This window comes from Nerophis ophidion, linkage group LG09 (genome assembly GCF_033978795.1).
Source record: "Nerophis ophidion isolate RoL-2023_Sa linkage group LG09, RoL_Noph_v1.0, whole genome shotgun sequence".
Classification (NCBI taxonomy): domain Eukaryota; kingdom Metazoa; phylum Chordata; class Actinopteri; order Syngnathiformes; family Syngnathidae; genus Nerophis; species Nerophis ophidion.
Genome location: NC_084619.1, coordinates 583,240 through 599,188, shown reverse-complemented (window position 1 = coordinate 599,188; position 15,949 = coordinate 583,240). Strand labels below are relative to the sequence as shown.

Below are 15,949 nucleotides of genomic sequence, written 5' to 3'. Positions count from 1 at the left end.
CAATTTTAGAGAAAAAATACAACCTTAAAAATGATTTTAGGATTCTTAAACACATGTACCCTTTTACCTTTTAAATTCCTTCCTCTTCTTTCCTGACGATTTACAGCCCACCAGGCTGCACCAAACCTTTGGTGCCTTGTTGACACAGAAAAGTACAGTGGTGTATGCGCAGCAGCTATGGAGGTTGCAAGCCTGTTTGGTTCAACTTATCTTTGTAAAATAGCCTTTTCTGACATGAACTTCATCAAGAACAAACACAGAACACGCCTCACTGATGCACATCTGCAAGACTCACTCAGAGTTGCAGTGTCAAGTTACACACCAGAGTACAACACACTAGTTAACAGCATGCAATGCCAGGCTTCCCACTAACTGACAAAGAAACAGATAACAGATTTGGTGTCCAGTTCAAAGTGTGACATGATTTATTTAAACATTTGAGAGTTGACTTTTGTATTTTACATGAGTTATTATTTGTACAAACATGGTGCAAAGTAATTTATGATTTGTTAAAAAATGTTAGTTGCTAGCTAGTTAAAATGGGATATTGTGATTTCACAAGACTGTCTTCGAAGTGATCATTTGAAAATGTTCAATTTGAAAAATGTGCACTTAGAGAAAATATAAAAATAAAGTGTTCCATATTGATATTTATCTTTTTCTATACATATTTATTGTGAGAAATCATTAAGATGATCAGTGTTTCCACAAAGATAAATATCATTAATTATTAATAATAAAATATAGTTAAAGGTAAATTGAGCAAATTGAGCTATTTCTGGCAATTTATTTAAGTGTGTATCAAACTGGTAGCCCTTCGCATTAATCAGTACCCAAGAAGTAGCTCTTGGTTTCAAAAAGGTTGGTGACCCCTGGTGTGGGAGCATTCACATCGAGGACGCATTGCATATATATCCAATCTGTTTCCACGTATGAAAACGGCCTGGGTCGGACATGAAAAATTGGGGGTTGCGCAGTACACGCGGACATGGAAAAAAAAATGTCGCATATGGGCAAAAAAGTCTGAATTGACCTGCAGTGTGAACAAGGCCAAAACTTTTAACTCCTTCTCTGGATGTTCTGGGTCAACAAGATAAAGTTCTGTGTCATCATTTGTCCCAAAGTAATCGTTGCTGTGTCTCTCATGAAATCTGCCATAATTAGTTATAACTGTTGTTGAAGGAAATAGTGAACGTGACGCGTCTGTGAAATTAATGTGTCGCTGTATGCTTAAAATGACCAAAATACGTACATTTTACACGTTACTTTAAATGTGCCTATGGCTATATTACATATGTACTTACAGAATTTTTACCAGTGATAGCCAGCAAGGCCTTCTTTGCAGGCCTAACATAATCAGAAATCATGATCAGAATTTAAGATACAATTATTTTTTTATTTACTTTCCCTAAATATCTAAAATGATTCATATTCTCTTCACATCGTATTATGCTCCTTCCAGTGGTGTTGTTCTTAGTTTTAGTTTGTATCCAATCAGAATTCAGCTAGCTTTTGTTGCCATGCTGTATGAAATCTCCCAGAGGCCTTCAGAAATCAACAATGCGGGCGTCCGTGCACTGTAAGAGAACGGGGACATACAGGTGATAGACAGTTGCGATAGCCAATGAGATCACGAGTTGTTGACAGTCAGACCTTCTAGATGGCCTAAGGTTGAACATGACATTTACGCGTCCTGTGATTGGATACTCATTGGGACCGTTGGCAGATGAATTTGAGAACACAGAGTTGAGATAGTTACGATAGCCAATCAGATCACAAGTTGTTGACCGTAGCCTATCTAGGTAGCCTGATGTTAACGAGACTGTGATTGGATACTCACTTGTCATTCCACAGTGAGTATCCATTCACAAGTTTGAATTTAGCAGGAAGTGGGAAGTGTTGACCAGAAATGTTTATGAAGGTTTTGGATATTTTTAAAAGGCTTTATAGAAGGACTAGATCAATATCCATTACGTCCATTGTTGGCTGACACTTTCTAGTGTTTATTTACGAGTTAGAATGTATTGGAAAAGAAAAACAAATGTGTTGTGAGTGCTTTTCAAGTGTCTAAGTTTTGTCATGGTAAAGTAGTGTGTGTATGCACCTGGATGGATGTAACTCCATGTGTGAAACTTTGTTTCATTTATTATAACCACCCTGATATTTTTGGTGATGTTAAGACTTTTGTTTAGTACAAATGTGTGTGGAGTTGTGACGCATCATGATAACCTTAGACAGCTAGGGGGAGCATGACGGCTGACAGTTTAATATTAACTGTCAAAAAAATAAATCAAATGAATTGATAGATTTTGCATATGTATTGTTAATTAAATAGACACAGTTCAAAAATGACCTCACACTTAGTTGCAATCGAGACAAGGATGTGAATTTTGATTTTAGAGAGTAAATTCAGAGGCATTATGGTCCTTTCATCCTCATCTCTATGATTTTTTTTCCAGGTGTCTCAATTTAGATCAGAATATATTTGATGGCTTTGAGAGATTATTTTATCATTTTATTTTGTGTGCCGCATCCAAACTTCAATTGCACTAACATGTTCCACCTTGAGGGAGCGCTGGACTTATTCCAGCCTCAGAAGCGTAGAAGAAATCGATGAGAGGATACACGCCAACCCACATGTAAAAAGGGGAACTGCACTTTTTAGGGGGGATTTTGCCTGTCATTTGTAATCCTTATGTAAGACAAGAACACATGTTTTTTTAATGCATTCTAATTAGTATAGTTTTTGAGGTGCTCATTTCACACTTTGAAAACAGCTGCTTTAACGGGTTTTGGGCAAACATTTTTTGAAATAAATCTAAATAAATATCATGAATAATTAGACAAGCCATATGTATGGAGCACCTTCAGTATCTACCATAGGGATGTTTTCTGTATCCCCCTCTTGTCAGCTGTAGGAGCGGAGCTTTAAGACTGGGACGTGAAGTGGGCCACTCCTCCTCTGGAAAAGCAGTAAAAAAAACCACCTCAGTGAGTGTGCACGGATATCGGTGACTGAATATTCTTTATGAGCAAATTTCCTCCCCGGGCTGCAGAGAATTTACACAAAATAAATTTTTACGAGGTCTTTGGCCTCTGTTGAAGCAACGATGCAATTTGACAGCCAGCAGCTCCTTTCCTTCCTTAAAGCCACGTTACAAAAAAAGGAGGAACGCCTCTTCTGCATGGCACATTGAACAAGCTTCCAAATAGGAAAATGTTTATGGCGCAGAAAATCAAATGACTGCCCTTCTTGGTTTTTTAGGTGTGTGTAAAAAAAAAAAACATTTTATAGCGCCACTGTCATGTGGCGAGCAAGAAGGCCAGTTGATGTTTTTGCAAAGAAAACGCTGGTAGAGGATTTTTTTTTTCTTATCTCTCCTCTGGAATGAGCCGACGAGGGCCCCTGTCCAAAAGGCAAAACACTCCACCTTCACAATGTGAAACAATTATTCCCCTGAGCTCCTTCTGGCTGCGACTGATGCCAAGAGCCAAGAAGAAAGGAGGAGTGGCTTCCAAACAAATGCAACAAAGAAAGATAAATGTTGTGTGTAATGTATAATAGCCGACACCAGGAGTATGTGATCAAAACATAATTTTTCAAAAGGATTAAAGCTTCAGCTATGTTTGCAAATACGATAAGTTTTATATATATATATATATATATATATATATATATATATATATATATATATATATATATATATATATACATACACAGTGGGGCAAAAAAGTATCGGTGGCTGATTAAATACCACCGATTGTGAAAGTTCTCCCACTTAAAATGATGACAGAGGTCTGTAATTTTCATCATAGGTACACTTCAACTGTGAGAGACAGAATGTGAAAAAAAAAATCCAGGAATTCACATTGTAGGAATTTTAAAGAATTTATTTGTAAATTATGGTGGAAAATAAGTATTTGGTCAAACATTCAAAGCTCTCACTGATGGAAGGAAGTTTTGGCTCAAAATCTCACGATACATGGACCCATTCATTCTTTCCTTAACACGGATCAATCGTCCTATCCTCTTAGCAGAAAAACAGCCCCAAAGCATGATGTTTCCAAAACCCATGCTTCACAGTTGGTATGGTGTTCTTGGGATGCAACTCAGTATTCTTCTTCCTCCAAACACAAGTTGAGTTTATACCAAAAAGTTCTATTTTGGTTTCATCTGACCACATGACATTCTCCCAATCCTCTGCTGTATCATCTATGTATCCATTTTGGTATAAACTCAAATCGTCGTGTTTGGAGGAAGAAGAATACTGAGTTGCATCCCAAGAACACCATACCTACTGTGAAGCATGGGGATGGAAACATCATGCTTTGGGGCTGTTTTTCTGCTAGGGGACAGGACGTTTGATCCGTGTTAAGGAAAGAATGAATGGGGCCATGTATTGTGAGATTTTGAGCCAAAACCTCCTTCCATCAGTGAGAGCTTTGAAGGTTTGACCAAATACTAATTTACAAATAAATTCTTTAAAATTCTTACAATGTGAATTCCTGGATTTTTTCCCCCCATTCTGTCTCTCACAGTTGAAGTGTACCTATGTTGAAAATTACAGACCTCAGTCATCATTTTAAGTGGGAGAACTTGCACAATCGGTGGCTGACTAAATACTTTTTTGCCCCACTGTGTGTATATATATATATATATATATATATATATATATATATATATATATATATATATATATATATATATATATATATATATATGCATATATATATATATATATATATATATATATTAGGAGTGTAACGGTACACAAAAATTTTGGCTCGGTACGTACCTTGGTTTGGAGGTCACGGTTTGGTTCATTTTCGGTACAGTAAGAAAACTACAAAAATAAATTTTTTGGGCTTAATTATTTACCAAATTTGCAAAATGGGAACCTTGGATAGGTCAATAATTCATAATAACATTGATTTTGATTCAATAATACGTTTTGAGCAATGACAGTTTGAAAGAAAAAAAAACAGCTTTGTTTTATTAGTCAACATTGCAACTTTTTCTAGATTACATTTAACCTTCAAGCTTTATTTCACTTTTGTTATGTTTTTGTTTATTTTAATAGTTTTTTAGAATGTGCCGTGGGCCTTTAAAACATTAGCTGTGGGCCGCAAATGGCCTCCGGGGCACACTTTTGACATCCCCTGCTATAGATATTAAAAAAATAAATCTAATAAATCAATGGATAAAAAGCAGAGCCTGGAGACGCATGCGCATTCATCATAACTCTCGCTTTCTGCCCCTCCCTCACAAATGCTGCTGTTGCACACACAATATGTTTTGTTTTTAACCCCTTCTTAACACTGAACGTACATTGTCAATACACAGAACCATAACTCAAAATGCCAGACATTTGAGGCATTTAAGAAACTCTGCCCTGACAGCCTCTTTTCACCGGAAATGTCCTCTTTTGCGGGGCTTTCTGGGCAGAGTTTCTTAAATGCCTAAAATGTCCGTCATTTTGAGTATTGTTTACGCTACTTAATATGTCCGTCTGGAAACTCGTTCGGTACACCTCCGCACCGAACTGAAATCCCCGTACCGAAACGGTTCAATACAAATACACGTACCATTACACCCCATATATGTGTATATATATATATATATATATATATATATATATATATATATATATATATATATATATATATATATATATACACACATATATATACAATTTTTTTTTTTATATATATATATATATTTTTTTTTAAAGATATAACAGCAACAACCACTGTCATCATACTATAACAATCCGAACCGTATTGACCGACTATAAGACAACATATTTTACTTGCCATACAAACTGGAAAAATACAAGATAACATTGGCTTATATTGAGGCTTTAGAGATTAATTCATGCAAACCAACCAGCGACGCCAAAAAAGTTGTCTTTTCTGTCACTTAAACACAATACAGTTATACCTCAATTTAAAAGTATATTCAAATAAGAGCTGTCTCTTTGCTCATTGTTATTCTTTAAAATGCAAGCAAAAATTTTACTTACAAACAACCGTGTCTTTAGTTAGCGTAGCAAATGTCCCAGATTATAGATAGAGATTGGGAAGGAAGAAAGAGAGCGAGGACAGTGCTGAGATTAAGAAGTGAATGATATTAATTTAATTAAAAAAATAAATAATCAAAAACGTGACTGAGGGTGTGGAAGATTTGGTGAAGCAATTCGAGCGTATCACTGCCAGTCAGGAACATACTGAAGCAGACTGAGTCCAATGCTAGCCATGGACGTTAAAATAATATCCGAAAAGCATTAAAAAATGAGAAAGCCACTGATGGTGTGTTTGACAAATAAGCAGTTGGAAGGAGATACCCTAGAAGTGCACTCTCCAAGGTAAATCCTGTAAAATATTATTACATTACTTCATAAATCTGCTGTTTTTATTGTATTGTTTTTTTACACAATATTTCTTATCCAGATATTTGTTATTTTGAAAATGCATGTTACATGTTAAAATTGCACCGTTTAGATTAATTTCAATAGGAGCCGACTTATTACCACTTGTTTTGAGTTAAGAGCTTCGTCTCGAAACCCTTCTATTCAAGTTCGTAAATTGAGAATTCATATCATATTTCAAAAAATAGGTGCTGAAAAAAGACAAGGTTGTTTTATATTCCAGTCAATACGATCATTTTGTTCTGAATTTTGTCAGGATTCCTAACAGTATTTACTTAAAATAAGTTTGGAATTTTCCACTGCTAATTCAATTGGATTGATTTTAACCCAACATTTAATTGCTTTGATATTTGCTTTTTGGGAGATATAAAGGTTTATGTCCATACATGTTTATGCACACAATATGCAATATTGACTTACCATAGTTATCGTAGGAATCGTCGTTTGTTGCTTGTCCGTATTCGTAGTAATCTGAGATGCTAGATGAGAAAGGAATCAACAAGCACAGATCTCATCATGTTCTATTTCATTACTATCATTAAATGTATGAAGCTGTTATTAGTTTACAGCATATACAGCTGTGGTCAAAAGTTTACATACACTTGTAAATAACATAATGTCATGGCTGTCTTGAGTTTCCAATATTTTCTACAACTCTTATTTTTTGTGATAGAGTGACTGGAAAAAGGAGGATTACCTCCAAATTGTTCAGGACAACCTTTAATGATCAGCCCGGAGGTTAGGTCTTGGGTGTAGTTGGGTCTTCCAACAGGACAATGACACCAAACAAACGTCAAAAGTGGTAAAGGAATGGCTAAATCAGGCTAGAATTAAGTTTTAGAATGGCTTTCCCATAGTCCTGACTTAAACGTGTGGACAATGCTGAAGAAACAAGTCCTTGTCAGAAAATCAACCAATGTAGCTGGACTGCACCAATTTTGTCAAGAGTAGTGGTCAAAAATTTCACCAGAAGCTTGTGGATGGCTATCAATCAATCAATCAATCAATGTTTACTTATATAGCCCTAAATCACTAGTGTCTCAAAGGGCTGCACAAACCACTACGACATCCTCGGTAGGCCCACATAAGGGCAAGGAAAACTCACACCCAGTGGGACGTCGGTGACAATGATGACTATGAGAACATGATACTGTGATACTGATGATACTGATGACTATGAGAACATATGAGAACATGATACTGTGAAAGATCAATCCATAATGGATCCAACACAGTCGCGAGAGTCCAGTCCAAAGCGGATCCAACACAGCAGCGAGAGTCCCGTTCACAGCGGAGCCAGTAGGAAACCATCCCAAGCGGAGGCTGATCAGCAGCGCAGAGATGTCCCCAGCCGATACACAGGCGAGCAGTACATGGCCACCGGATCGGACCGGACTCCCTCCACAAAGGAGAGTGGGACATAGAAGAAAAAGAAGAGAAACGGCAGATCAACTGGTCTAAAAAGGGAGTCTATTTAAAGGCTAGAGTATACAAATGAGTTTTAAGGTGAGACTTAAATGCTTCTACTGAGGTGGCATCTCGAACTGTTACCGGGAGGGCATTCCAGAGTACTGGAGTCAAAGTGCCTTATTGCAGTGAATCGTGACAAGGGACATGTAACCAAATATTAACATTGCTGTATGTCTACTTTTAAACCAGCAGATTTGTTCACATTTTCAGTAGACCCATAATACATTCATAAAAGAAGCAAACTTTATTAATGTTTTTTGTGACAACCAAGTATGTGCTCCAATCACTCTATCACAAAAAAATAAGAGTTGTAGAAATAATTGGAAACTCAAGACGGCCATGACATTATGTCCTTCACAAGTGTATGTACACTTTTGACCACGACTGTATGTGTGGAGATAAAAAAAACTAAATCTGCTTTTTATTCCAATCATTTATTTTCGTTTTCATACCAAGTCGGGAGATGGTTTCATGTAAATGAACAGTATCGTTCAGTGCAACCGAGCCAAATGCTGAATATTAAACGTCACCTCTTTGACTGATTGCTGTAGTTGTCGTCATAGGCGTCGTAGCTCTCGTCGTCGTATTCTCCTCCGTATCCGTCGTCGTAGCCCTGTGAGGCAGCACGGTGTCAGCATTACAGTGTACCGCTCTGCTCATTTATATCCACTCTTAAGTATGCACAGATGAAAACAATCAATGCTTAGTAGCACAGGCGAAGGCGCTCAGTGTCCTTAATGAGGGGAGGAAGCAGGCAAAATGTAAGTCCTGCAGAGATTATTGATTAAGGTCTGCAGGAGAACAGATGATCAGATTTTGAAGGAAAAACTAATGATAAAAATGTGTTCAATCTACACCAGACAAAGCGCTTTTGTCAAAGAATAACCTTCACTGACAATAAACTAACAATAAACTCATTATGTGTTTGCGGAACTACTAAATACAAAGCACACACTGCTGTGTTGTCATCTTGAAACAAAGTGTAAACATATATATTTCGCTTTCCTTCAACAGGAAATCATTTTTCAGGACACATTGTATTAAGGATGTGTGTGTGGCCTTGGGGCGAACGCAGATTAGAATAAGAGAATAAAAACGGACTCATAATGTGAGCCTTCAAAGAAGATCAGCTTGAAAGAGGTGCTGGTAGAGCACCAGAAATGTACGCGTTTCAACTTTGACCAAAGCTACCACAGTCATGTTTATTACAATGTACACTTACAAAGCTGAGCCTCCCATACGTGGTTCCATTTGGAGTTATTTATCTTTTTATATGTATCTATATATATATATATTAGGGCTGTGAATCTTTGGGTGTCCCACGATTCGATTCAATATCGATTCTTGGGGTCACGATTCGATAATATATCGATTTTTTTTCGATTTGATTCGATTCTCGATTCAATAACGATATTTTTCCAATTCAAACGATTCTGTATTCATTCAATACATACAGTAGGATTTCAGCAGGATCTACCCGTCTGCTGACATGCAACAGAGTAGTGGATTTAAAAAAAAAAAAAAAAGCTTTTATAATTGTAAAGGACAATGTTTTATCAACTGATTGCAATAATGTACATTTGTTTTAACTATTAAACGAACCAAAAATATGACTTATTTTATCTCTGTGAAAATATTGGACACAGTGTGTTGTCAAGCTTATGAGATGCGATGCAAGTGCAAGCCACTGTGACACTATTGTTCTTTTTTTAAATTTTTATAAATGTCCAATGATAATGTCAATGAGGGATTTTTATTCACTGCTATGCTGAAGTTCTAACTAATATTGATACTGTTGTTGATAATAGTCAGTTTTGTTTCACTACTTTTGGTTTGTTCTGTGTCGTGTTTGTGTCTCCTCTCAATTGCTCTGTTTATTGCAGTTCTGAGTGTTGCTGGGTCAGGTTTGGTTTTGGAATTGGATTGCATTGTTATGGTATTGCTGTGTATTGTTTAGTTGGATTAAAAAAATAAAAATAGATACATTAAAATTTTTTATTTTTTTAAAATGAGAATTGATTCCGAATCGCACAATGTATTCGATTCAATTTGTATTCGAATCGATTTTTTCCCACACCCCTAATATATATATATATATATATATATATATATATATATATATATATATATATATATTAATTTCCCTGATTGAACATCTCCTGAAAGAATCAATAAAGTACTATCTATCTATCTATCTATCTATCTATCTATCTATCTATCTATCTATCTATCTATCTATCTATCTATCTATCTATCTATCTATCTATCTATCTCTATATATATATATTTATATTTTCAAACCATAACATGCATGATGTCGTCAGACTTTTTCATGTTCGCTCCCATTTATGTCGGTCAAAGGGTGAGCAGTTTAGTTTTATTTAGGGCTGCCAAAATGACAAAATGGTATAATAAATCATCATAATTAATCTGATTAAAAGATTTCACTCAATTAACCCATCTGCGGGGCAGAAGGATCGAACATTCCTAAAACATTTCCGGCAACACATTTTGGGGAGTTTGTATAAGTAGTGTTACAATTGCGAACCATTATTCAGTACGTTAGGTAAAACAATGCTGCCCACGGGTCGGCATTCTAAAATCTCTGGTTTTGTTCATTATTAGTACATGTGGATACCTTTCGCATTTGAACGATTTGGTACCAATTTCCCGGTACTAGGGAATCAATACTGTACTCCAAGGTACCCATTTTCGGTATTTTTGTGTGTTAATAAATAATTGATTTTAAATAATAAAATCTCATTTTTATTGGAAGATTTAAGAATGAGCATATTATGATCATCTCTCTCCAGTTGTTATAGCCTGTTTTATTATTACTTTTCTGAGTCAGTTTCTTTGTTGGCATTGATAATTGCAACATTACCTAGCGGCAGTTTGGCTCAGTCCGTTTTTAGTGCTGCTGGAGTGATGGCCAAGTGTTAGTGTTGGGGATTTAACAGTATGAACATTTATTACCACTGTTATTGTGACCAAAATTAGCACTCTTATTATAATCGCCCTATTGTTGAATGTGCTCAAAAAGTACTTATACACACAGAAATACTTAGATTTTGATTTTAAATAACTAAAGTAAATAGATGCACTGTTAGGAAAGCCACTATTTTGCATGTTCTGTTTGAGTCTTAGTATTTAATCTATTTTAATGGCAAAGCTTTTGTGGTTTAATTATAGTTTTGTACTTAAGCATTTATTAAAATGAAACGTGTGTTGTAAATAATGTCTATTAATTTTTATTTCATTATAATTTATGCACATATATGTGTCAATATCAAAGTATATTACATTGAATCACTTTTTGGGCAACCAAGAATACATTGATTTATTGAATACATCCAAACATGTTATCAATATTTACTATGTGGATGAAAATAAATAACAGCTAATATTGTATGTAACTTTTAATCAAGAAAAAGGTATTAGCACATCAACATCGGATCAACAACAGTTCTTTACAATCTCATGAATACCATAAAAAATGACAAGATTCCCTTTTTTGGACATGGTAAAGGCTTAAATAATTTCAAACAGCTATCGTTACAATGAACGATATTATGAACTTGTCTCGCCCATCGACAATACAAAATTAATCATGATGCAATATCACTTCTGTCAACATTTTTGGTTCTCTTTTATACTTTATTGAATTGTCAATTAATTGTGTTATTGTCTTAGTCAATGTCCCTTTGTTTTGATTTAATGTCGCCCAATTGTTACCCTGTTCCGATGTAAAGAAAACAAAACCCAAATAAAATAAACCGCTTCCAGCCCAGGGCGGGCACGGCTGAGTACAAAACCAAAACCAGGAAGTTGGCACGTTGTGTAAATCGTAGATAAAAACAGAATACAATGATTTGCAAATCCTTTTCAACCTATATTCAATTGAATACACTGCAAAGACAACACACTTAAAGTTCGAACTGGTGAACATTGTTATTTTTTGTAAATATTAGCTCATTTGGAATTTGATGCTTGTAACATGTTTCAAAAAAGCTGGCACAAGTGGCAAAAAAGACTGAGAAAGTTCAGGAATGCTCATCAAACACTTATTTGGAACTTCCCACAGGTGAACAGGCTAATTGGTAACAGGTGGGTGCCATGATTTGGGTGTAAAAGCAGCATCCATGAAATGCTAAGTCATTCACAAACAAGGATGGGGCGAGGGTCAACACAATGTGAACAAATGTGCAAAAAAAATTGTAGAACAGTATTTCTCAAAAAGCTATTGCAAGGAATTTAGAGATTTCACAGTCTACGTTCCGTAATATCATCAAATCTGGAGAAATCAATGCACGTAAGCGACTAGCCTGAAAACCAACATTGAATGCCCTTGACCTTCGATTCCTCATGCGGTACTGCATCAAAAAGCGACATCAGTGTGTAAAGGATATCACATGGGCTCCAGGAACACTTCAGAAAACCACTGTCAGTAACTACAGTTTGTCGCTGCAACTGAAAGTGCAAGTTAAAACTCTACTATGCAAAACGAAAGCTATTTATCAACAACACCCAGAAACGCTGCCGGCATCGCTGGGCTTGAGCTCATCTAAAATGGACTGATGCAAAGTGTAAAAGTGTTCTGTGGTCTGACGAGTCCATATTTAAAATGTTTTTGGAAACTGTGGACGTCGTGTTCTCCGGACCAAAGAGGTAAATAACCATCCAGATTGTTATAGGCGCAAAGTTCAAAAGCCAGCATCTGTGATGGTATGGGGAGGCATTAGTTCCCGATTCATGGGTAACTTACACATCTGTAAAGGCACAGTCAATGCTGAAAATTACATACAGGTTTTGTAGCATCATATGTTGCCATGCAAGCAACGTCTTTTTCATGGACGCCCCTGCTTATTTTAGCAAGACAATGCCAAGCAACATTCTGCACGTGTAACAACAGCGTGTAAAAGAGTGTGGGTACTAGACTGGCCTGCCTGTAGTCCAGACCTGTCTCCCTTTTGAAAATGTGTGGCGCAATAAGAAGCGTAAAATACCACAACAGATACCCCGGACTGTTGAACAACTTAAGCTGTACATCAAGCAAGAATGGGAAAGAATTCCACCTGAAAAAATTCAAAAATTGGTCTCTTCAGTTTCCCCGTTTACTGAGGGTTGTTAAAAGGAAAGGCCATGTAACACAGGGGTAAAAATTTTCCTGTGCCAACTTTTTTGCAATGTGTTGCTGCCATTAAATTGTAAGTTAATGATTATTTGCACAAAAAAAATAATTTCCTCAGTTCGAACACCAAATAGCTTCAGTTGAATATAAATTGGAAAGGATTAGCTGATCCTTGTATTCTGTTTTTTATGTACGATTTACACTACGTGCCAACTTCACTGGTTTGGGTTTTGTATATTGCAACAAGACTATACAAAGCACAGAGAAGTGTTAACTCTCTACCCACATAGTTTTTACTGAGGTTCATACCAGGCTAAATTATGTTATGTTTTCTTTTCGAAGATTCAAATGATTATTTCAACAATTAATTTCATTTCCTGGACGAGCCCCCAATTATGTCACGGTCCCTTTAGATGTTGTCAAGGGAAAAGCGATACCTAACATAAAAAAACAGGTGCTTTGGACTCGTCCAGTGAACAGTTTGTTTTGCATCTAGTACAAACCCTGTTTCCATATGAGTTGGGAAATTGTGTTAGATGTAAATATAAACGGAATACAATGATTTGCAAATCCGATTCAACCCATATTCAGTTGAATGCACTACAAAGACAATATATTTGATGTTCAAATAATATTTGAATAAATAATTAACTTAGAAATTTGTGGCCAAAGTAGTTGGGAAAGGGCATGTTCACCACTGTGTTACATCACATTTTCTTTTAACAACACTCAATAAACGTTTGGGAATTGAGGAAACTATTTGTTCAATCTTTGAAAGTGGAATTCTTTACCATTCTTGCTTAATGTACAGCTTAAGTTGTTCAACAGTCTGGGGACATGTCGTATTTTACGCTTCATAATGCGCCACACATTTTCGATGTGTACCCGCACTCTTTTAGTACGAAGCCACGCTGTTGTAACACGTGGCTTGGCATTGTTTTGCTGAAATAAGCAGGGACGTCCATGATAACGTTGCTTGGATGACAACATATGTTGCTCCAAAACCTGTATGGACCATTCAGTATTAATGGTGCCTTCACAGATGTGTAAGTTACCCATGCCTTGGGCACTAATAACCCCCATACCATCACAGATGCTGGCTTTTGAAATTTGTGCCTATAACAATCTGGATGGTTATTTTTCTCTTTGTTCCGGAGGACACCATGTCCACAGTTTCCAAATATAATTTGAAATGTGGACTCATTTGCATCAGTCCATCTTAGATGAGCTCGGGCCCTGCGAAGCCAGCGGCGTTCCTGCGTGTTGTTGATGAATGGCTTTCGCTTTGCATAGTAGAGTTTCAACTGGCACTTACAGTTGTAGCGACCAACTGTAGTTACTGACAGTGGTTTTATGAAGTGTTCCCGAGCCCATATGGTGATATCCTTTACACACTGATGTCTGGTTTTGATGCAGTACCCCGCCTGAGGGATCAAAGGTCCGTAATATCATTGGTTACGTGCAGTGATTTCTTCAGATTCTCTGAACCTTTTGATGATTTTACGGACCGTAGATGGTAAAATCGCAAAATTCCTTACAATAGCTTGTTGAGAAATGTTGTTCTAAAACTGTTTGACAATTTGCTTAGAAATTGGTGACCCTCGCCCCATCCTTGTTTGTGAATGACTTAGCATTTCATGGAAGCTAATTTCATACCCAATCATGTCACCCACCTGTTCCCAATTAGCCTGCACACCTGTGCGATGTTCCCAAATAAGTGTTTGATGAGCATTCCTCAACTTTATCAGTATTTATTGCCACCTTTCCCAACTTCTTTGTCACGTGTTGCTGGCATCAAATTCTAAAATTAATGATTATGTGCAAAAAGAAATGTGTATATCAGTTTGAACATCAAATATGTTGTCTTTGTAGCATATTCAACTGAATATGGGTTGAAAATGATTTGCAAATCATTGTAGTCCGTTTTTATTTACATCTAACACAATTTCCCAACTCATATGGAAACAGGGTTTGTATATAATAAACTAGATGTGTCCATACAAAATGGCATATGGGAAGGAAGACTGCTTCATGGGGCTTCAAGACGGGACGCTGTTGCTTTGAAAGTGCTTGATTTGATATGCAGATGTGCCTGCTTTCTAAATGTTAATATAATTGACAATCACCTTCATTTAATGGGGCAGCTACATCATGATTAAAATTTAATTAATTGTGCAGATTTATATATCTTTTACATATCTCGTCGTCTTTTGATGTCTTTAGAGGTTCCACTGTATTTCCAAATCAATTCCTCTCCAAATACCACCAGTGCTGACAATGTGCTTTTGTTTGAGCCCCTAATTAATGAGGTGTGATTTTTCCTGTTTGAAAGTCATTTGTAAAAAAAAAAGAGAAAAAAGAACAGCGCTCCTTTACATGCAGGCTGGTAGAAATAAATCAAATGTTAACACAAAGGTGGCGGGTTCTCAGTCAGCATAATTAGGACAGCAAGGAGCTGAAGGCCCGTAGCTCTGTGCTTCATTATCAATTGACAACCTGCATGTCCTCCGACAGTGACGGATCTTCACGCTGCGCTGCCTCTGAATGGCTTGCCGCAAAGCAGCATGGGAAAGAATATGATATTTGCACCCTTATTTGTATTAGTGAATGTCTCAGGTCTGCTCTTTACACTCTCCACATTTTGTTGCGGCTTACTCTCTTCATCTATTCGCTTACTTTTATTTAATAGTCTAATAACGACCTTGTTATCACCTCAAAACGGAATTAATTTACGCACCGCAGTTTTAGTGTTTGTTGAAAGGTCAAAGTGGGTGTTTGATATTCTGCTGGAGTTCAATTAAATAATCCAGTGGAAGCATCGTGAGTCGCACTCTTGTCTTTTGACAAACAGGAGAGTTTTGCCACACAACACCATGATGTGTCCTGAGAAACTGCTCCTTGTCTACAAACACAAATGTGA

General features: G+C 36.5%; 1 protein-coding gene across 1 annotated transcript in view; it reads right to left on the bottom strand.

Moving 5' to 3' along the window:
* Positions 1-407: 407 nt before the first annotated feature.
* LOC133559757 (KH domain-containing, RNA-binding, signal transduction-associated protein 2-like) overlaps positions 408-15,949 on the bottom strand; it is a 97,837-nt gene continuing 82,295 nt past the window's right edge. The window contains exons 6-8 of the mRNA XM_061911827.1: positions 8,429-8,511; positions 6,849-6,907; positions 408-2,962 (exon numbers count right to left, since the gene is read on the bottom strand). Of these exons, the coding sequence (XP_061767811.1) occupies positions 2,868-2,962; positions 6,849-6,907; positions 8,429-8,511 (237 nt within the window). The 3' untranslated portion in view covers positions 408-2,867. The remainder of the gene's footprint in view (positions 2,963-6,848; positions 6,908-8,428; positions 8,512-15,949) is intronic.